The sequence below is a fragment of the Phalacrocorax aristotelis genome, chromosome 12 (assembly GCF_949628215.1).
Source record: "Phalacrocorax aristotelis chromosome 12, bGulAri2.1, whole genome shotgun sequence".
NCBI classification, from domain to species: Eukaryota; Metazoa; Chordata; class Aves; order Suliformes; family Phalacrocoracidae; genus Phalacrocorax; species Phalacrocorax aristotelis.
Window position 1 is genome coordinate 4,585,033 of NC_134287.1, and position 23,207 is coordinate 4,608,239.

Genomic DNA, 23,207 nt, shown 5'->3' on the forward strand with positions numbered 1-23,207 from the left:
TACATATGACCAGCAGTAGCGTTATCTGTGTTCAACAGACCTTGAACCGACAACATTAGGACAAATCTTCCTTATACAGGGTTTCTTACTTAAGTAATGTTTAACTGAAAATGTGTAAGCCGTTTGCAGTGTTCTGCTTCTATTGTGTGATTATTAAATGTGTTTCATTGGTGGTTTTTTTCTTTAATTATTTTAGGTTACCTGTGGCCCATACCTGCTTCAACCAGCTTTGTCTCCCTCCTTACAAGAACAAGAAGGAACTGAAGCAAAAGTTGATAATTGGCATTTCAAACGCAGAGGGTTTTGGTCTAGAATAAAATTAAATACTTCAAGAGCAGCATTTTTATGTAGCATTCACTCTCTTCTGATTGTGCCTTTAAGCTTTTTGTTGTTATGTCTCTTGATACTGTGCCAGTCTTACCCAACTGAGATTTTTTTTTTTTTAATTAAATATGAAGTGTATGTTTCTTCCTGAATGGCAATACATTTACTGCTTGCTTTGTCACAGAAAGTAGCTTTCTTCGTACAAAAAGCTAGTCTGTTTGATAAACAAAACCCAACTAAGACGATTTCTAAGTTATAGATTGTTTCTGGTTTTTCTTAATAGCACTTTATCATTAATCATAATTCCTTTATATTGCAGGTATCCTACTGGGAGATAATATACAGAACATTTCTTTATTAGCTAATCCCAGTGGTAGAATGTTTTCAATTAACATGAATAATAGGGAAAAAAAATAACATACAGCATGTAGCCATATTTTCACAAATGCAAATAGGAATTTTAGTCTTTATAAAATGTATGCAGTTTTAATATTCTGGTTTTCCTTCTCAATGAAACAGGCTGTCTAAGAAGCATGTAAATAACTGCCTGTGGACAAATAGGGTTTTGATAGTGCCATTTACTGCTAAAAATTTATTTTTTATGAATAAGAGGTTTTAGATGTTCTATATTCGGCTTTTGCACTTGACTGTACAAGAGTGTTAAAAGGTACTTTTTTCAGCTTGAGGGGATTAAAGTTCCAACTCCAGATATTAAGCAACTTGTATGTTCATTCTCTGACAGCAAACTAACCAGATCTACTGTAGCGTTATGGTAATCAAAACTAGGTATTTAAAATAAATTCCACATATGATGAAATATTTCGGGAAAAGACTTAAATCCGTGCCACATGGAAAACTGATAGAGTGTATCATGCTATCATTTTTTTCAGCAACTTTATTGAAAGTCTTAAGTAAGCTCTGACAAAAGTGAATACAGCAACATTTCAAGAGAATGTTGAAGCTTTCATTAACTTGAAGGCCAGCATTTAAAGACAATGTTGTGTGGTTTTCACTGCACAAACTACATTAGAAGAATTCTTGGTGTGCGTTCTCTGAGTTAGTACATTAGGAGCCGGGAAAGGAGCTGGTTCTAAAGAAAGGAGCTGGTTCTAAAATGCAGATGTAATTATAAGTCTGGGGTTTATCCATTAAATGGAAAGAATTTATCAGCATGCAGTATAGTATTTTTTTAATATGAATAGCTACTGTGTGTTCTCTATAGATTTTTCAGCTGAATGAGGCCCACATCGTTCAAGACACTTTTGGCATCTAATTTGTCAGCTTTCCCCATTGACTTCTGCTGGGGCATGGATGCTTAAATATCTCGTAGTGTCTGTACTCAATTACTTATTTGCAATAAGAGTAAAATGTTATATTATTCTTGTTTTCCCTCTCTGTATTATTTACATACAATCAACAGTTACACATGGTGAACAAATGAATCTGCCTAATCTGTAGTTTCAAAGCTGTTATGGATTTTCTTCAATAGCTAAGTGTAAATTTTATTCTATTTCCTAGAGAAGGTATGGTGATTTTACTGTTTTATTAAAGCACAGATAAATACTAGGATACTTCAAAATATTTGGCACTGTATTCATTTTGCTCTCTCTGAAACCAGTAATAAAATTTCCATTGACTTCAGCCTGGAACGAAACTAAGTTAGCATGGAGAGTGTTAAAAGCAGCACTTCAGACTTGTGCATTTTACATTGTTTCTCCCAAATGGAGTTTTTAAAATAAATTTTAACTTACAGATTTCAGATGGTAAGAAATAAATGAAACTTTCACCATTGCACTGAATGAACTAGGTAACTTCAAGCAATGTTAAATTTCTAACAGCTGAAAGTGGACGTAGGTAAGAAATCTGGAAACGAACACCTCCCCTCTCTCCCCTCTCTGTAGAATTGGATACATGGAAGGTTGGCTCATGAATAAATAGCTATACAGTTTATCTGAAAACATGGCAAATTAGCCAAAATATTTTTTTATGGCTTAAGCCCACTTTTAATAACTATTTATCTATTGTTGTTAGAATAAAAGTTTTATCTTCTTATTTTCACTGAATTGCACTTTGCCTTGGGTTTAGTTTTATTTATTAAAGCTTTTTTGATTTACTGTATAATATTACCTCAGAACTCTAAAAAGGCTATTGTATTTGCATCAGTTTTTAAATAAGATTGTCATTCAATGACATTTTATATATTTCCTGATGTTGATAAATTAAACAGTAAATTTTGTATTTGTTAAATGAACGCATTGCACTGTATTTATGAAATAAGCCTCTGATCATTTTAACACCTCCCTCAATGATGTTTTGTTGTTCTTTTGTCTTGCCCTGTAATCCAGCAGATCTTTTTATCTCCATCATTGTTTTGTACCGTACAAAGGAAATCTGGTTTGTATAAACTTGTTCATTACTAAGTATCTATTTTTATGTATTAAAATTGTGCAGTCATTAAATGCAATATTTAAATTACTGGCCTCACTTGTTTAGTTTCAGATTTCCAGAATTGATCATAATGGGTTTAAGAATATGATCAACCTATCTGCTTTTGTCTTATTTTTCTTTTGAAAAGTTTTCTTCGCAGTAACAGATTTGCCTTAAAACGTTGCATGGCTCACTGAAAAAGAATCTAAGTTTCAACTACCAACTGTACACCCAGAAGTATATTCCATATTTATAGTCAAAATTACAGGTGTTCCAGTGCATACCATGCTGTAACAATGCTGTAAAATAGCATGGATCCTCAATTTTCCTTTTTATTTCCTTGGTTGCAAGACTACTTTGAGGTACAAGGGGAAACAAAGCCAAGCTGTTGTATGTTTTGTCTTTTTTCTGACTAATTTTAACGTTATTATCGGGAGGGGCAGGTAACAGAGCATCACGCTTTCTCACGGGCACAGGTCCTGATGGCAGGACTAATATCTGACCAGATTCAAACTTGCTTCTTCTCGCCTTTGTACCACTCAAGTTACCTACAGATGGCAGCAAAGATGAGGATTGAAACCATTTAATTAGATGTCAGACTTTCCTCTTAACCAACAGTAGGTATTTTAAGTACAAATAACGAACAAAACAGTTGTGTCTTACAAATGTGAATCACAAATAATTTCAGATTCGCAAAATCAGCAAATATAAATTGGCTTCTAGCAAACGGATACCAAGGAGGGAGAAGCAATTGCCTCGGTCTAGCGCTGGGTTTTGAAAATGTCTCCCCTTTCCAGGAAGAGTTCCCTAATGCAATGAGAGACTGCCAAAGCCTCAAAGAGAGGTGATTGATTGTTACTGATCTCTGAACAGTCAATAGCCTCGACTGATATTTAGAGAGAGGTTAGAAACCCTAGCTTGCCTTGCCCTGTTCCAGCTAGGCATCAGGTGGCTGGTGCTGGGGCTTAAAACTGAAATGCAGTAGTTCCTTTTGATTTTTTTGGCCAAAAGCAGTGAGGTTCCTTCTCTGCAGTTGTAGTTGTTGGTGGTCTTGGTTGACTTGCTCCACGAGCAAATGCTGTATCTGTTGTTATTTTTCATAGCTGGGGTATTTAATATTCTTTCAGAATTCTTCCCTGAAAAGACTGGAATATCTTAAAGGACCCTCAAAGCCTCTGTTTTCATGTCCTGACTGGCAGACTGTAGAAGCCTGTGGTTTTCCTTCTAGAGCACCTAGTTCTCCTCCAAGAATATTTCTTTATTTCCTTGGGTCAAGTAATTTTCCACTCTACTTGTGGTTTTTTTTCCTTCAGGATCTGTGCTGTTGTATGCGTTGTTGAAGTTCCTTGCACTTTTAAAGATTCGTAGTGCCTAGGAATATAGTAACAGGACGGCATGGGCTGCCACAGCTGTTTCACTTGTTTGAGAAATGTTCCAATTCATCAGTGGGCCCCCAGAGGTCTGCACCTTTCAACTTGTTCATTCAATTCTTATTAAAGACTTGAAACCCCAATGGCTTTATGTAAAATATAACAGGGGAACAGGTATGGCAAGGGTTGTGGTAGTTTGATATGGTTAGTGCATTCCTAACTGTAGAATGGATGTTTGATTCAAAAATTAACTTGTTCCACAAATTACACTTAGGAAAGAACTCTGAGGTCAAGGAAGATGGAGAGATTCTGTCTCTGAGGATCTGGTGGAGTAGTTGCTCATTAAACTTGGGAAGGGTGGGAGAAGTTCATGCAAGTTGGGCAGCGCCCAGCGGAAGATCAGTGCTGGGCTCTCCTGCAGTACTAATGTTAAATAATGCCTGTGCCGTAAGAATAGGATACACACGTTAATGGTTTTCTTGTGTGTTTCAGGAGGTTTCTGTTCTACCACAGCAAGGTTTCATTTACCATTTCTCTTTTTGGCATCAATTTTTGTGGTTTGATATTTGTAGTGAGTTGAGGAATAGGCCTTTACTTTCTGACGCAATCTTTTCTTCCCACCAGAGTTGTCCTAGATTATGTAGATGCGTGATGGACAGGTTTAATTTTGGGCTTCTTGTTCACACAGTGATTTATAGCATGTTTCCACATTAACCAGGAGAAATGCATCTGTTCTCACAGAGTCCGTAGTATCGTTCCACTAGCACCTCTGGCCGCTGCCGCGCTAGGGATAGTAACAATCCAGCCTCCGCCGGGCTCTGTAGGCATTATCAGACAGAACTATCTGTAACTATGTGTGAGTTATTCAAACCATCTTGCCAAAGAGTGAGTTTACTCAGTGTACATTCCATCTCTTTGCTCTAGCGGAGAGCTAGAACATTCATTTATTCTGCTCTTCATTTTGTGTCAGTAGCGATACTGTGGAGGGGAGGAACTGTGTTTTGTCTCCTGAAAAATCGGTTTAGCCGGAATATATAAAGTAGCCAAAGCACAGTCATTTTGAAAACAGTGTGGTTTCAACTCAGACATGTGGCTCTTCATTTTGGTTGTCTTCTGGTGATTTTATGTAACCTCACACACCTTATTTTCAAGGCCTGTGGTGGCAGCATGTGTACTGCTTGGGGTTTTTAATAGTCGGCCGTGATTAGTAGGAAGGACTGGGTAGATGAGCCAGTACCATATGCCATAGTGAGCAGAGAAGGCACGTAATTTTGTCACCTCACTCATCTACGTTACAGAGGGATCTTTCCCCTGATCTTTCTGGATTTCAAAATGGAGGAGTACCCTGCTCAGGTTTTAAGATTCCCTGAGGGGACATCACAGAACCACAGAATGGTGGGGGTTGGAAGGGACCTCTGGAGATGATCTTGTCCAACCCCTTGCTTGAGCAGGTACACAGTGATACTAAATGCATCATACTAATTCTGAAAGATTTCACTTCATTAATAGACAAATTAATCACAGCAGATAAATGTGACCTATGTAAAATAGAGGTGAGCACAGGAAAAAATTTGGCTAGTAGTGAAAGAGAAAAATCTCCTTTCTTATACAGAAGTTCTATAGAATTGCTTCTGAGTTGCAGAAATCTATTTTTATTCCCTTAAATGATGAGGTTTAATTTTTCTAGTGATTAATGTCTGAAATTATTTTTCTTTAATTCAATCACCATGTTAGAGAAAGCTAAAATTGAGTAAGCTGTAGTATTTCCCCATGTGCACTGCTGTGTAGTGCTTACTGCATTGGCTAATCGTAGTGAAATCAATAAAATGTTCTGCATCCGTTTTCTTTCAGAATTCTAACTTCTACTGCAATTTTTACTGTGAAAGATAAGCTTTCCTAAGCATTGAAAGTACTTGGTATTCATTCAGACTGAAGCATTTAGAGTAATAACATACGCTTGTTCCTGTTGCATGTAAAAAACCTCACTGCACTTTGGTTTGGGTGGTTTTGGTTTAGGATTCTGAATTTTTCAATAACATATTTGTGTGTATTGATTGAAATGCATTAAGCTATTATCTCAAATGGCACATTCTGGAAGGTGAAAACTCGCTTTCCACTAGCGTGTGCTGCTGGAGGTTACTGTAAATCTGCGAAAAGGATTCCATTTCTTACTTCTCTCTATTAGTTGCCAGGCAGGGGCTGAAATCTCCTGGGGTGTTACAGCAAAGCTGTGTTTGAATTACCTGGGGGTTGTTTGCTTTCTTCCTATTGATTGTCGCCTATCCCATGCTTGCCCAGTTTCTACTGGTAATTTTTTAAAATGTATTTGTTACACTGAAATATTCAATACCCATGAATTCTTCCTTTCAAAAAGTGAACTCGGTTTCTTCAACAGTCTATGACATAGGCCAGGAACTCACAGGTACAGAACTAAAATCTCAGTGAAATTAGTTTAGAAGACCCAGTTTTATTTTCCTATCCTTGATTTTAAGAGTTAAACATCATCCTGTAATCAAAGCTGTTCAGGAAGCTTCAACTCAGCTATGCCGAGAGCTGTGTCCCGTGTTCCTCATTCCCTGTGTTTTTGTGTAAACTATTGCAGGCGTGTAACCAAAATGTGAGAGACGCGATAGGAGTAAGTTTTTATGTTGAAGTAATAGCGTTAGAATTTTCTGAGCTCTTTGCTTGATTTCCCATCCCCTTGTGCTAGCTGTGCTTGCGCATGGTTTTTGTTCGTAACTGTTTGCAGTGGGTACTCTGCAATTGTGAATCCGAAGGTGTAATTGCTTGTGTCATTTTCCGTATCCTTAGTGTTCAAAAGAAAAAAAAATGAACTTCCTGGGTTTCCCTTCCCTGTCCCTGGGGCACCATGTGATGATACATCGAGGCTTTTATATTTTATGGTACAAAGGTATCCTCAGTTTATCTTTTGCCCTTGAATTTCTCCTCAATTTATTTGTCGCTCACTTTATTAGTAGAGCTTATTGATTGTATATGACATAGGCACGGATGCTATGCTTAGTCATGCATTCAGTTAGCATTTTCATACTTGTAGGTGTACCGTGAAGAAAGAAATTACTACTTTCACGCAGCACAACCAATCCCTGACTAATTTCTCCTGTCATTACTTATAGCAGCAATCTGCATTCTTTGCATAGTGATGTTGCCTTTCGCTATGTTCAGGATCTACTGACATCCGTAATAAAACAGATACGTGATTGTAGAATGATAAAGAAAGGGAAGCTTTCGCTTTGAACTTCTCTGGATTAGGAAATCATCCCTTAGGCTATTTGTGACAATTTTTTGTCTCCCTTTTTTTATTTCACTAGACCTCAGGTTTTATTTTGTATTTTCTCAAGATGTAGGGTAACTTAGGGGAATGTAAGAGACATTTTAGAACCGAGTTGTCACTTACATAAATGAATTATTTGGCTAGCTCTCTTGTCAGTCTTTATCCTAGCTACATGCAATGTCAATCCTCTATTTGCAGCACATTTTCATAAATCAGTGATTCTGATATTAATGAAGAACACACAGATAAAGCTGCTGAGAAAGGGTAATGAGTTCTGTATCTAGGGTGGAACTTGTAAATGTGTCTTTGCCTCTTCAAAAGCAAACAAACAAAAAAAGGGCTGGTTAAAAACAACGGATCGAGGGGGAAGCATAAAGAGTCGCTGTGCTTCATCTCTTATTTCTGAGGAGCTCCACAGAGGCTCCATATTGAAGACAACCTGTCTGGGAGGAAAATCCCCGAGGGATAACACACTAGGCGTTTCGGATCAGTGACTGTAATTTGATCCCCTCTTCCTTTTGTGATTAGCCGCTTATGTGAATTATCTTGGGGATGTTTGCTTTTTCTCCTATTGATCTTGTCAAAGCCCGTGCTTACCTAATTTCTACTAGTGATGGGTTTCACGTGCTTTCAGATCGACAGAATTCAGATTTAACTTGCTCGAACAGCAATCGAGCTCCACTTGTGAGAAAGAAGCCAAGACCTGTCTTGGACCACGTGAGATCCCGCCCTATTTGACAATATTTAGAAAGCTAAAGAGTTAACAATATCTATCTGAGCCTGTCTAGATGGACCTATTTTTAACCAAGCCTGATTGCAGCGCTGCTGGGAGACTGGTGTTTGCTCAGCTAGAGCCACGGCGGGGGCTGGCAGCGCGCTCCGCGTAGCAAGCCGGCTGCCGGTTCAGCGAGGCTGCAGCCCCTCGCTTGCAAAGTGCCGCGCGGTGTTTCCCGTCGGAGCCGTCGCCGCTTGTTAATGTCAGCCAGTCGATGAAGGCTAGCTCCCAGCTCAAGTTCGCTGAATATCTTGCCTCTGTATTCCGTAGCTGATTTCCCAACCTTGTTCAAACAGGTTTTGCTAGAAATTGATAAGTGGAGTTGAGCAAAGAATTTTGAAATGTAGGTTTATTACCAAACTGATAGGATTAGTAGGTCAAATACCAGTCATTTCTTTTGAATAAAATAATTCTGGGGGGAAAAAAGAAATCCATCTTTTTTAGATGTCACTTATTCATGTTTTTTAGTATGTGGGCATGCATACAGCTGTCCTGAGAGTGCCATCAACGCAAAATCCTGATGCGTTAGATTTCTGCAATTAGCATTCATCTTTAATTGGGTGCATGTAGTGCATCTTTAATTGGGTGATGACCACACAATTTGTACCCCAGTATCTTTTCAGCTCTCGGGTCCAAGGAGAAAACCAAGCAGCAGGAGATTCTTGTGTTCTGGGTGGATCGGATACTACTACCAAGTTGTCGGCCCCGTGGTTGGTGACTTTTTTTTTAAGCTGTTTTACATCAAGGCAGTTTTGGAAATGCGCAGCGTTGATACCACAGCTTCATTTGTCTTAATTGTAGCAGATTAAAAGACAAAACATCTGCATCAAACACTATCTTAGAGCCTTTTGGTAGTAATAGCATTTTTCACGTAGCTTGTCATACCTAAAAGCAGTGATATAAAATGAATGTGGAAATGTATTGCTTCGATCAGAGTTTCCTCACAATTACTGAATATTACTAGTCCGAAGCAGCTAAATAAAGGTGTCTCAACATATAATACATGCTGGGCATTCTAGTCCATTATATCTTGTAAAACTGGGTAACAGCCTTTCCAGTCTCCCTCAACTACTTTTTTAGCACAGGCGGATTGTGCAGAGAGAACCACAGAAAATACCGAACCACATGTTGGCGACTTGCATATGATGAGAAAAGGTTTATTTATTTTTGTGTATTGAAGGGTGGGGTTTTTTAGATATTTTTTGGTGTTGTTGTTTTGGTGGTTTTATTGGTGGGGTTCCCAGACTGCCCACAAGCAGAGCACGGGATGTCTTTGGTGAAGGGAGTTAAAAAAAAAAACAAGAGGTAACTGTAGGGCAACGTTCTGGTTTGTAGCTGCTCCCTCCCTTCAGTGTTTCGTCTAGCCAGTAGCGTAAGTGCTCATTTCACTAATGACTTAGTTTTATAGCAAACGCATCTGATTTTTGCAGCAAGATAAACTAATACACATCAGAAATATTTCGTAAATAGACTATGCATAAAATGTAGCTACAGGGTTTTGCATACTTAGAGCCATGCAAACCTATAGCAATCCTCCCTCGTGCTTTCAGAACCTACCTGAGTTGTTGTTTAACCCAAAACCACTGATAAAATTTAAGGATTGATTTCAGCTCATGAGCTTTGCAGGCAGAAATATTCGATTTACAAAGCGAGGGAGGTGTCGTGCCTTTCCATGCTTTCTATTCAACACTCAGGTGCTCCGAGCACTTACTGGTGACGGGGGGAAATTGGAATTCAAGCATTCTGAGGGCAGGATTTGAACTTGCGTAGCCCGTAGCCCGTGAGCTCCTAAATCTGCGGTTTGCATCAGGCAGAGGGAGCCCGGCCCTCTCGAACTCGAGGCGAGCACAGCGGGTCGGTCAGAGCGCGCCGTGTTCTCCCACCATCGTGGGTGCTGTGTGAGCTCTAGCTTTTAACTTCTGTGCTTGCTCTTGTTAAAGGTCTCCAAGCGGAATGAAAGTTGTGTTTCTGATTCCGTGTGAACCAGGGCCTTCTGCTTCCTCCCCTCAGGAAAAGAAAACAGCCCTCACCGCGCTTTTATCTTGATTTCATCTCACTCTTTGTTTTCTGAAAATGGTTTGGTTTGGTGGCCGAGCCAAAATATTCATCGTGCCCAGGAGTCGTGCCTGAAACCCTCCGTCCTGCTCGCGAGCCAGGCGTGACCTAAGAGGAGTTCAGAAGGGGCTGAGAATGGGAAAGCATTCTGCAAAATGTGCTAAGTCTAGTAACTAAAGTACCATCATTCTTCACGTCTCGGTATGAAATTTTCCTGAGCAATGTGAAAAAATAACAAGCCCGAAAGACCTTACAGGCCAAAAATGCAGAGAATAAGGTGAAAGCCATCATGGTAAATTGTTCAGTTATTACATAGCACTAACTTTTTTATTATCGAACTCAAAAATGACATGTTTTATTGTAAAATAAACACTGTATTCTTTGGGCTTTTTTTTAGCTGTTTATATAACATCAGAAACCTTCGAACAAGGCCTTGCCTGGCCCCTGAACCATCGAAGGGATTGTTTCCTCTGGGGAAGCTGCCTTCTTTCTGGGAGGACTGGTGTAGGGTCAGGCTGTGAGCTGGACAGCCACTAAGTGGAGCAGGCAGGGAACCTCTGGGTCCTGGACTCAGTTGCCCTTCACATCAGCTGTGGGGTTTATCTGCAAACATTTTCTTGTGTGAGAGCAAGAGACCTTATCACCAATTCTTACTGCTACTTTTCAATATTCCAGTCCAGCATTTCTTCTGCAAAACTGTGTCCTGGATTGCAGATCATTGAAGAAAGAAGCTTAATTTTTAAGTTTGGTGTATGTTATTTACAGATTTTGTTAGTAGGAGAACCTTTGCGCTGCAAGTGCTGGAGGGGAGCATGCCTATGGCATTTTGAAATCATTTGCATCACAGGAGAACAGAGCATTTTTCGCAAAATCACATACAGGATTGAACCCAACCTGGGTTTCCTGACTTCTGGTTCTCTGTCCTACTTGTTAGCTGTTTTTTCTCGTAGATAAATGTACACAGTTTTGAAGAACATTGTGTTGAAAAACATGCATTTGGAGTCTCCGTGAAACTTTGAATTTTTTAACATGCTTTCTAAGCTGAAAATAATCCATTTTGATTATAAAGCTTCAAGCAGTTTTGCAGAAGTAGGTGTTGAGAACACTGTGTCATTTGCATTATGAAGCATATCGTGTTAAATTCCTTATTGGAGCCCATGAAAGCGCTCACTGATTTCACCAGGCTTTGGATGAATCCTATATTTGCCAACTTGTAAAAATGCTGTCGATATAGAACTAAAGTTTTGACTGTAGAAATTTCAGTTTGACAACCTGATTGGCAAAGACTTTAATACAACTATTTATATGCTCACTAGTTTACAAAATATGTTCCCTAGACTTAACAACTTGATCATTCATTCTTTCTTTATTTATGAAAATCATAACTTCGTGTATAGAACTGCAATCTGCACAATGAAAAGGCATTTTTTAAGCTTTGATTTCGAATATTTTCCTCCTTTATCAAGCTTGGATGTTTTGTGAGTGTTTATACCCAAAGCATAGAGCACGCCAGAACCACATACAGCCGTTATCCCCTTGGAATATTCCTAAATTCCTTCTTATTAAGTTACTTCTTAGAATACCCTTGAAAGAGAAATACCCTCAGTTTTAATTGATGAGGTGTTTGTTTTCGGGTTTCAGAAGGTAAACAGTGTTCCTGTAGGTTCCCCCCCACCCCACCCTGAAGTACTCACTACACTGAATGTTATGCATCTTTTTCAAGGGACCTCTCTTTCGTTAATGAACTGATTTTTGTCAAGACAAGTAAGAGAGATTGAAATGCTCTTGTAGCTCTGCAGTCTGAGGGGAGGGATCATAATCAGCTTCAGGAACAATGTGGTTCTGAATATACTAAGGAGAGAGATCATCAAATCAGAAAACAGAAAATCAGCCTGAGCAATTGTGTGCCCGTTTCCCATGGGTGTCTATTTATGCAGCATATATTTAAACGTTAGCTGCTCCAGTTCTATGCTTGGGGTCAATTGTGCCTCATCACGTCACGATATCATTCCCCTAGCTCCAGAAAAAATTCTGCCGGAGGTGAGTTTGAGCATTTCCTAACACGAGCTCTGCATTGCTGTCTTCTGCACGGCTGCCCCGAGGACGTGGCTGCTGCAGAGCGTACGGACCCAGTCACTAACCTGCCGGCAATAACGTCCATATGAGCACTGTCTTCCAAAACTGTTGACTACCTTTGAATGCTTAGGGTTTTGAATGATCAGGCCGAATTAATAAAGTAAATCAACATCCAGAATGTGTAACCTTTGCAGTTTCTGCAAGTTTGTATGGGTATCTCAACATGGGTTTGTATAACTCATCACCTTTAACTTCAGTAAAATCGTATTTTGTAAATACTGCTAATACACAAAAAGACTTCTCCAGTCTAATTTGTTTGTATTTATTCTGAAATAGTTACTTTTTTTTGTCCGCTAATCGGTCTGTTGCTCTTTTTCCCTCTTTCTTAACAGGACATTAGGGGTTTGCCTGTTGTTCTCTAAACTTGTTGAAGAACTTCGATTCTGTCCAAGGCAAGAAATGCTGTTGATAGGTTGACATGGAGTTCATGTGGGGACCCCGCTCAGGTCACGTACGTCGTCAGCACCAAAAGCTGTGATTCTCAGCATCAGCAGAAAGACAGCTATTTGAACAGGCAGAGCCATCCTCCATCCTAAAAGTGTGAGTTCACGCTGGGCAAGGATCTGCTCCAAGCTTTTATCTCCCCATTAATCCTCATTCTAACGTGAAGGCGTGTTTGCTCAGAAGTGTGTTGACAGTTAAGGGGCGGTGGGGGAATCTGTGCTTAAAAACTCCTGAAAGGATTTAATCTACAGAAATGTACCCAGTCTTGCATTACAAATTTTTAAATCCTGTTAAATGTTTTATTTTCCATTATCTAAGACCAGTTCACCACCCAATTACCTCACCCCTTGAGTATAATTAATGCATTCTTGAAACGCAGCAGAGATCCCACTTAACGCTGGGATTCATGGATTATGCACATCAGGCTGCTTATAGTAAGAGTACCCTGGTATCTCTGGCACCCCCTGTATAAAGACAGGTTCATGGGCTCTGCCTCCCCTGTCCCCTGCTCTGGTCCATCAGCAGGAGCTTTCTCCTGGCAGGGGGCTGTGCCTTCGTCCCCGTCCCATGGGCCGCTCCTCCCAGTCTTGTGGCAACAATCTGCAGGGAAAGGACTGAGCTGCCCCACCGCCGCCGCTCCAGCGCGGAGCCAAAGCCTGTTTGTGAGCTGGGTTGGCTCTGCAGCGGAAGGAGCCACCTCTTCTGCCAAGGCTGTCAGCCTGCCCTCTCTGTAACAAGGCTCTGTGAGTAGTGTGTTAGTGTGACTTGGCAATCGCCGGGCGTGCTTCAGGCAAACGAAAATGCTATTTCAGGCTTTTCTTGAAGCGCCTTTCCAATATTCTCACTGTCACAGCTTATTGCAGATGCTTCTTTTAAAGGCTAGCACAACAGCTTAAAAAGAGTCAGGGAATGAAGTGAAAAAAACCATATTTTATGTTTTTCTTAATCTAAAATTTCTTTCTCTGAGAATTTAGATTCGCATTAGGCCTTTGCTCTGATAGAAACTACTCCTGAGCCTCCCATAAGCAAAGTGCGTTCGGCTGAGCCCGCTCACCAGGGTTCAGCCGCTTTTTCTTCCTGCAGCAGCAGGACTTCCCGAGCAAGCACAGACAGATGAGGAGGGGAATGGCAGACAAGGCAAAACACCCTTTTCTTTCCCTGTGCGTTCCCAGGTCTGGTAATTACCAGCTCTGTAAGACCATGAGTGATCACAGGATTCAGAAGAATACAGAAGCCAACTCCTCTATCAGGTGCCAGGAGGGGAAAAAAAAAACCACGCCACACCAAATGAAATGGCTAATTTGCCACGTCAGCCACAGCTCATCGCAGGGGCCTGCTCATCCATCTGTTGCCAATTTATCGCTGAAGAGCAAAGCATCAGCATCTTGAGCAGCCGAGGGCAAGAGGCAGCATTTCATGCAAATCGTAAGGTCTTTGATACAACGATAACTACACAAGGATTTCATTAGCAAGGCCTGTCCTGTTTCCCTAAGGCTGGTCATCATAGCAGACTTGCTAATAAATCTGATCTGAAAGTTACGTATCCGACGCTAAATTACCCTTCCCAACCTCCACAAGCTTTCTGCAAAACCCAGATGAGGCTCTAACCACTATTCTCCTTTTTCAAGCTTGCCTCAGGATTAGTATCATAAAAATCACATAGGAAGGCAGAGAAAATACATCTTCCTGGCAGGGTACGTGCTCTGGGTGAAAGTCAGTTAATGCAGAGATCACATTCAAAACTGATGCATGCATGCTAAGTCTGGATAATGTGATTTGCAAAATGATACCGGGCTTTTGACTCAGGCTCTGGTACCTTTTGGGTGCCTGCCTGCACTGGGAGAGGAGTCTCTTGTGGACCGCTGAGATGCCGAAGCCCTTCTTTCCCCAACCACAGACTGTATGTGGCCATGTCAACAAAAGCTGGTAAAGCATCTATTTATTTGAAACCGAGCTAGTAGGCTATTAAATTCACTGGTATTTTGGGACTGATAATTGGTTACTAATGTCTCTAATACTTCCACTGCAGCTGGCATTTATATGAATAAAGATATAAATCTAGCTCTGAATTTAGCTCATTTCATGCTATGAGCAAAAAATGTGTTTGTGGGAACTTAGTATGACAATGTGCATTCACATTACGTGATGTATCAGTTACGCGAGTATCCTGGGGAGGAAAAATGTTTTAGGATGCGTTTAATGGGCAAACATCTAAAGATAAAGAGGTAATAATCTTTTCCATCTTGCAATACTTCAATGAAGTGCGTTTGTAAGGTAGCAGAAGAATATGTTTCACAGAACTGTTCAAGTGTAATAATGGTGAACTTTGTTACAGGTGAAATCTCTCTCATTCAAGTATGAAATTGCTGATTTGCAGAAGGAAATAATGACCCTGGCAATCTTTGCGTAAGGTCCAAATGATAAATTAATGCTTTATAACTGGACTTTTTAGGCTTGCTGCAGAACTCCCTAGCAGGAATACAGGTCTGGATGAAAAGAACAAGTAATAATTCTTGATAAAATTCTGCAGACTACTTATAATTTCTGTGGGACTCTTTTTCTATAAAATTCTGGCTTCTTTTTTGTATTATGTGAGATTTTTCCATAAATTAATTACAATTTTTATATTTCTTTTAATTTTTTTACTGTTCTTTTTTTTTTTTGTTCACAGACATACATACACCTTGGAGGGTAAGTGCGAGCGATTTCACAGGAAATGAAGGGGTTTTGTGATGAAGGCAGTGGCCTGAAGCTCCGGAGATCTGGACTCAGTGCCTGGCTCTGTACCAGGCCGTTTGTGTGACCCAGGGCAGGCAGGCAGCAGCTGGCACCCAGGCGCAGCCCCGCGGGCGTGGGGAGCAGACAGGACGTGTTGGACATGGAGCATGGCTCTGGGCCGGGCTCAGTAGCTCCACGCTACCCCCCCCCCCGAGCTAGGTGGGAGACGCAGCAGCAGCAGGAGCCCACCCGACCCGTCAGACCACAGCTGGTGCTTACCCAGATTTAGGCGGCCTCACCAGCATCCCACGGACCTGCCCCAGCTCCTGTTTAGCTGGTGGGCAGACCCACAGCTCCTCGTGCAGGTGCCACCCCCCAGCACTCGCAGGCCCCACGCAGCAGCTCCCACCCACCCTCGGTACAGTGTGGGGGTCCTTTTACCTCTGCCCCTTCCCCAGGGACACGTCCCAACCACGGCGATGTTCCAGTCACTCTCTCGTAGCCTTTCCCAACGCTCCAGCGACACCCTTATCCCAAAGCCCGTCCCATTGCAGCTCCCCGGTTACTCCTCCAGATAACGCCTGTGTAAATGGAGGCAGCCGCAGATCACTCTTTTATAAGGTAAACATGATTATTTTGCTTTTGGGTTTAGTGCAGCTGACTCATTCCCTGAGCTACACCGTTTGTGGGTGACGTTACTTCTGTAAACATCAGTATGCTTTGTTATCGCTCCGTTTTGAAAGCCGATAGCCGTTACCTGGGAATTATGGTATGTTGTCAACTGTCTCAAGTGAGGTTGCAACAAGATTGGAAATTAATGACCCTGCAGTAAATCAGATAATCTCCCCACGCTTCAGTTTCCACATATGAAAAAGTGGGAGCAATGGCAGGGTTTTAGTAAAAGCTCTGGATACTGAAGGACGCCAGACAGTGGGGAACAGCAAAAGGGGCCCTGTTGCCTGCTGAGCAGTCAGGTAACCTCACCAGAATTAACCTTCCTCAGAAACATTGCCTCTGGATGCAAATTATGATTTATTTTCAGAATATATATGTATCTGTAAAGGAACGACAATACACGCTGAGTAGAATGAAGATAATTCTAGGCTTAGAACAAACATAGCTGGGCTTTCAGCTGGGGTGAGAGTGTCTTGATGCCAGAATAAACATGCTCTAGTTTTCCTTTGGCCTTCCTTTGGAAAAACTAGCTGTGCACACATAGCTGCCAACTTCTGTTGGCTGAGCTGACATGCCTCTTACAAATGCAGATTTAACTCAGCCAGCGATTACAATAGACTTTCTTTGCCTTTATATGGTGGTTTCATATTTCTCTGCGTCTAGCTCAGCCTACTCCCAGTTATGTCCTCAGAGATTAAGAAACAAGCTTTGTCTTTCTGGGCATCCTTTGCAATTTCTTAAAATAGTGTGGCACTGATGCTTTAATGCTTAAGGGGTGCTAAACCCATTACTTCTAGTCGGTTGTTGGAACCCGATAGCGTCAATAAAGAATGAGTATTAGAGCAGCCCCTTTTTCACCCCAAGAAATACGTTGTTATTGATTATTCTCCCCTAAGACTGATCCATTTTCAGCTTTTTAAAAAGTGTTCTGAAATAAGCAGCAGGCTTCGTTTACACATGGAATAATTCTTTGTCCAAATCTTCACCATATTTAAGGAGAAGGGTTTTCATATTCCCCGAAGGAAGTTTTCTCCAGGACATGGTCTATTAGCATTGCATTAGCAGAACAAGTCTGGAAGCTGGAACACAAATTTCTGTGCTACTGACTTCTCTCTTTACTCAGGATGAATAGATGTGCAGAACTATTAAGCCATATGCAGTGACTCCCGCTGACCTTTGATTTCCACTCTCTGCAATGACAAGTGCCACTAAACATTGCTTTTATTTTTTTTTTTTCTTTTCCTCCAGGGTTAGGACTGTCAGAGGTTCAGTGTTTGCCCCCTCTTTGGCAGAGGCAATAGATGGAAGGGGGAGGTAGAGTCAAGCAAAGGAGGCAACAAAAACAGGTGAGGAAAAAATACTGGGAAACGGGAAATTGGGAAATTGAAGAAATTGAGGGTGCCAGAGCAGTGGCACAGGCTGCCCAGGGAGGCTGTGGGGTCCCTTCCCTGGAGACATTCACCCCCCGCCTGGATGCGGCCCTGTGCCCCTGCTCTGGGGGTGCCTGCTCCAGCGGGGGGTGGGACGGGGTGAGCTCCCGAGGGCCCTTCCAACCCCCGCCAGTCTGTGATTCTGTTAATATAAAGTAAGCAGTACCAGTGTTTGATGCCAGAGGATTCTGCCTGCAGTAATAGGTTGTTACTTTTTCCATCCTGGCAACATCAGTGCGGTCCCGGTCCAGTGCCCATGAAAAGACTCTTTTCAGTGCACTTGGAATGAATCCAAACCAGGGTAACACAAGGAAGACACATCATTACATACTGTGTGTGTTTGTCTGGCCTTTGTAAGATTTTTCTTTTTTATCAGTTTTAAAGACTGCAGTGCTTTCAAAAATTTCTTTTTGTGGTATTTTCCTATTTCAGGTATATTTTACACACTACTATCTAAGCTGAAGTCCACTGAAAACCTGGATGCATTTTTGTAACTCACAATCACCTTTAAAATCCAAGACAAATTAGTCAGGAAATAGGAGCAAAATAATATATTGTCCGAAGTAAAGATCATCTGGGTTGGAAGCACTTCCTTCCATGGCAAGCACTACCTTGCCCTCTCCTATTTTAGAGGTCAGTACAGGCAAGTACATAGTTTGTACAGTAAGAAAGTGTAGCCAATCTCTCTCTATTTGGTGGTGGTTTTCTGCTATAAACCAGCATTATCTCAGGAGACTGTTTTGTTTCTTCATGGGAAGCTTTGAACAGGGCAAACAGGATAATGTCCTGAGTCTGCAAGAGACAGCATAATACCACCACAAATTTCCAGACAGCCTCAACCTTCGTTATTCCTGGGTCAAAGCAAGGTGCTGGGGTGCCAGGGGCGTTGCTCTCATCCCTTTTTACCAAGCTGCTTTTTGTCTGCCGCCACTTCCTTACCACAGCAGCCCTTCTTGCTCTTCAACCACTGGTAAGGTGCAGTCAAGTTTGCGCCGCCTGGCATCTCACTTGCTGCAGCCCCGGCACTGCTGCTAGGATCACTAACACTGCTGAAATTCCTTCTCTGTAGTCGCACAATGCCCCAAAAGAGGGTTTAACAGAAGCAGACGGCAACGCTGGCAAAGGCAGCCAAGGGCAGGCAGGGTTGGGGATGTTTGGGGAAGAAAAACCTGAAGCTGCTTCAAAAGGGGAAAGCTATGGGCAGGGAAGAGTCCAGCTCCTTGGGGGCAACCCCTGCTTAGCAGGAGCTCACCTGGCATTTCTATCATGGCAATTTGCACCAGATTTCTTTGCTTTCCATACGCTGGGTGGCTAGGGGAAAGGAGAGAGACACACCACGAACCAGAAGTGACGCGTGAGCAGGTTGGCTCAGCCCAGAATCACGCTTATCTGCCTGCTGAAAGCGAGGACATTTTGATACCAAAGGTATGGCATAGGTACTCCCAGCTGGCTTTTCTTTGCCTGAAACAGCTGAACGTTTGCCCTAGGTGTTTTCCTTTCTTTCAGCAATATCCATATATATCCTATTAAGAACACAAAGTAGCTCGTTTAGGTAACACAAGTCTTACCAACATGTCATCTTTCCAACACAGTGCATTAATCCCAGTCAGGGCTACATTGGTCCACTACTGGAATAAGACACTAACTTCTAGCCATACAAATTATGCAGAATGAGGATTTTGGCCACTGAAACAAAAACACCTCACGGTTTTCTCGTTCCTAACACTTCAGGAAGAATTGGATAAGGCATTTGCTCTGGGATGGCAAACAGCTGCCTCTGTTCTCTCAGCCAGGAGGACTAACAGCTCCGATCAGATTCGGAGTCAACAGATTGATCCTGACTGGCATCCTTCAAAAGTCGGGTGCATTGACAGGCTGCATTTGGAAGAGCCGTCCCACTCTTAGCTCCTGTGTTTTGTGTTTGTGGTGGTGCGGATCCTTTCTGTGTCTGAGTTCATACCACAGCTGTGTACCTCTGGGATATAAATATTCATTGGTAAAACATCAGTGAAAATTTACTGTGTAGCATAACTGTGCTAAGCCAACCGAAGCAGTTTAGCTTCGGTTCCGGTGCTGGCGGACAAGAGCTGCGTGGCTGCATCACATGAACGGGGTTGCATGCCACACCAGGCAGCCCTTCGGCTGTCTGCAGGTGAGTCGGTGCTTTCTGTACCCAGAAAGTGCATCTATTTGTTCATGCACCAGCTTTCTGGAAAACTCTGGCCACCTGACCTTATGGCACTTAGCAAAATAATTTTAATATATCAGCTTTGATGATTATATATTTTCCTACATTTGCTATGAATGTTTTAAACAACATACACACATTTTTGCTAAACAAAATCTGTCCTCTTTTTTTTTTTTTTTCAATGTTCTTTGAGATTGGAAAACCCAAACATGTTCTTGTTGGACTGAAATGACGATAGGGCTGCCTGTCAGTTAACGAGTCCTGGGGTATTCCCATATTTAATAGCTATTAGGTATGAAGATAGAATTAAAGCCACTTCAATTTCATTTTCTGGCAATATTGCCTTTAAAGAAGTTCAAATACTAGCTTAGAGGCCAACTGAAATGCTTGCTTGGGGAGGCAGGAGAGGAAGGGAAGACCTCTAGTTCATGACATGGTTTTAGTTTGTTAAACTGCAGAGTGTTTACATTTTTGTTTGCTAAATGTAGAAACAGCCCGTCTCTTTCAGCCGAGTGGCATCTGGGAATGTGTGTCGAAATACAAAAAGCACAGAGCAAAGGAATGGCTCATTAAGCTGCAGCGGGGTTGTCCTATATGTTTCTGGAAGACATTAGTGGGAGGATATGTTCTAAAATATGTTAAGAAAAAAGTAGAATCTCACATCTCATCAGCATTTTGTGTTGTTCATATATGGCATGCGATTTTGTCGAGAGTTGTATTTCTCCCATAACCAGAAAAGTCACCTCTGCTTTCTGCTGCAGTAACATTAATGCTGCAGAGGCCACAACAAAGGCTTATGGCTTTATTACTATTTCCTCACATACCTTATGTTAGTTGTTTAAGTGTCATATTGCAAAACCCAAGTTTACACGTGCTACTGAGCAGGGCAGATGGCATTGAAGCACGCCGTGTGTGCGGACATGCTTTGGTGTTGGGGACCATTTTCCTGAAAGCACAGGTTCTTCAATCTGCTGGAAGTTTGCTTTGAGGCATCTCCAACATGAAGCAGAGGCTGAAAATCACTGCAGGGCTTCAGAGATCCCCGTAACACTTTGGTGATGCCTGGGGGCCCTGTACCTGAGCTAGAGGCGAGGGTTCATCCTTTCAGTCCTGGGAATGAGGTCAGCACTTAATTATCATAAAAAGACATAGAGAGTTGAACCTGTGATACTTATACTCCAGCCTCTGAAAATAAAAACATAGAACAGCTATCCACTGCTGGCTGCCTTTTGAATTAATGATAATTGGATTTAAATGTGATGAGTTCGCTAATAGGGTGGCAGGAGAAATCTGTGTCATGCACCAAGGTATATAGATGGGGTGAATACTGATATTAACACTGGCAACAAGTATCTTCTTAAAATATCGGCATTAAGGAGAAACTATCAGGGGTTTCCATTTTTTGAAAGGACAATCTGAGGTGGCATTTTTGAGAAAAAAGCGCAAACCAGTGGTGACCTGCCTGGGGGTTCTCCAAGGTGGGCCGGGGATGGGGAGGAAGCATGCGGGGCTTCAGCAGCACACAGCAAAGACTGCCAAGGGCCGGGACCTTGCTCCGTTTCCTGAAGCAGGAGGAGCAGCCTTCAGAAGCTTAGGAAATCCTGCTGCAAATGAGGGGAAGTGGTTGTCCTGGGCTTCCAGATGAAACCTTCTCTAATCTGTGCACTGGCACAAACTACACTGAGAAAAATGGACTGACAAGATATACCTAGTGTTTCCCTTCCCAGCTGCAAAGAAAGCTACCTACAGTTCAGGATCCCTTTTGACAAAGTACTATGCAGAGACATTTAAAGCTCCGTGTAGGCTAAAATTCTCTATTGCACGGTTGTAGCTGCCCACACCTGGGTCCTGTGGTACTTTCGGCGTAAGTGGCATACCTAAAAAATGGCGCTATTTTATTGGTGAAGGACAGAGAAAAAGGGGAAATGAGAATACCAGTGTCTTTACATCCCAGCTCCAGCAAGCAAATCTAACTATTTTTGCAAACAACCTTCATCGCTCTAAATTCATCCTAAGAGAGCTGAAGCAGAGGTCTAAACACCTGATTTTGACAGCACATGCAGACTAAATGAGAAAATTCTGCTTTTGATTGTTCAGTCCCATCCACGAATCTCCAAATTAGCCCATCAGACAGTTATTAATTAACATCACGCTAAAATAAATATCTTTATTTAGTAAAACATAAAAAGGCCTTGGGCAATCCCCATTTTATGTCAACAATCTAGATTTACCATTAGGGTAAACTTTTTGCTAAAATCCTGTGATTTTTTTTTTTTTTTTAACTTGAAAGGTGCTCAGCGAGGGCAGAAACATTTAGTGAATCGGGTCCAAGAGACATTTCACCATGCTCAAGGCAGATGTTATCAAGAAGGATCATTTGTATTGGCAGTCCTTCAAAGGTTACCCTCTAACCATGCTCAAATCAGGTTAGTCCCACAGAGAACTCCTACTTTATTTTGGGCATGGCTTCAAAGTCTGCAGCTACACAAGTTAGATGATGACTGTTAATTTTTAACTGACATTACAGTTTCTTGCTATTAAACCTGAGTAACCTATGATTGGTAAATACATATTTTTAGACATCTGCATGTTGGTAAACACATGGAGGCTGATCCAGAAAGTTCCGCTCCCCTGGGTTTTCAGAATGATCCCCTGGCATTTCAACTTCTTCGGTAAAAAATTGGAATGGTTTCAATTTCAATGGATTGTAAGACTTTTTTTCTCCGGTGCCAGCTAAGCATTATGCCGGTGCATTTTAGAAAATCAGCAGACTTTAAAAGTCAGCAATGTTTTTTACTTCCTTTTCTTTTCTTCTATTTGCCCATAAATGGGAGGAATGAAAATTTAAAAAAAAACAAACACGTTCTTTTTCACAAGTTGTGAACTACTCTTTTACCTCTGTGTTGTGCAGGCGACCCACTGTTGGGCAGCCTGAGAAGCTGGTACAGACCTCTGCCAGTCACCAGACTTGGATTTAAAAAAAGAAATGGCACCGCTTATTTGCACTTATTTTACATGAACTTTGAGGGTGAATCACACAAAAAAAGCGCCACTCCCAGCAAATGATGTTGGCATTTAATTTACCCTCACTGGGTATTTAGAAATTTGTTTTTATGTGGGAGGGTTGTACCCTTGCTGCACGCTCATGCCAGGGTTTCTGCAGCCTCCCCAGTTTCTTTTGCTTGGGGACTGGGGAGTCGGGGGGTGAGGAAAAGTGGATCTGAGACTTCCATTGCAATTGTAATAGTGAGATATGTTCTTTATATTCCTCTTTGTGTTTTTTGGGGGTGTGTGTGTGATATTTTTGTTTGGTTTTCTGCTAACGAAGTTGAGTGAAAGATTGAGGGGGAGGCTGGTAAGATGCACTGGTCAT

The 23,207-nt window shown here is 41.7% G+C and overlaps 1 protein-coding gene and 2 long non-coding RNA genes across 23 annotated transcripts in view; 2 read left to right on the forward strand and 1 right to left on the reverse strand.

Annotated features, from left to right (window-relative positions):
- Positions 1-2,804, forward strand: part of HECTD2 (HECT domain E3 ubiquitin protein ligase 2) — a 43,445-nt gene extending 40,641 nt beyond the window's left edge. For all 6 annotated transcript variants that reach the window (XR_012662876.1, XR_012662877.1, XR_012662878.1 and 3 more), the window contains one exon: positions 197-2,804. Coding sequence is in view for 2 of the 6 variants with exons in the window: in XM_075107943.1 (XP_074964044.1) it covers positions 197-317 (121 nt within the window). In the remaining 4 variants the exon portion in view is untranslated. The remainder of the gene's footprint in view (positions 1-196) is intronic.
- On the reverse strand, positions 916-16,237 carry LOC142063797 (uncharacterized). Of its 2 annotated transcripts, none has more exons than XR_012662899.1 (2): positions 15,983-16,237; positions 916-4,939 (listed from the first exon to the last, which is right to left on the reverse strand). It is a non-coding gene; the product is annotated as an uncharacterized LOC142063797 (long non-coding RNA). The 2 variants fall into 2 exon arrangements; XR_012662898.1 differs by lacking the exon at positions 916-4,939 and adding an exon at positions 9,317-13,423.
- The window catches only part of LOC142063796 (uncharacterized), a 63,799-nt gene continuing 50,946 nt past the window's right edge, over positions 10,355-23,207 (forward strand). For 8 of the 15 annotated variants that reach the window (XR_012662894.1, XR_012662895.1, XR_012662884.1 and 5 more), the window contains exons 1-4: positions 12,289-12,522; positions 12,712-16,162; positions 17,465-17,562; positions 22,125-22,260. This is a non-coding gene — a long non-coding RNA (uncharacterized LOC142063796). The other 7 variants (XR_012662889.1, XR_012662885.1, XR_012662892.1 and 4 more) reach the window with 7 other exon arrangements.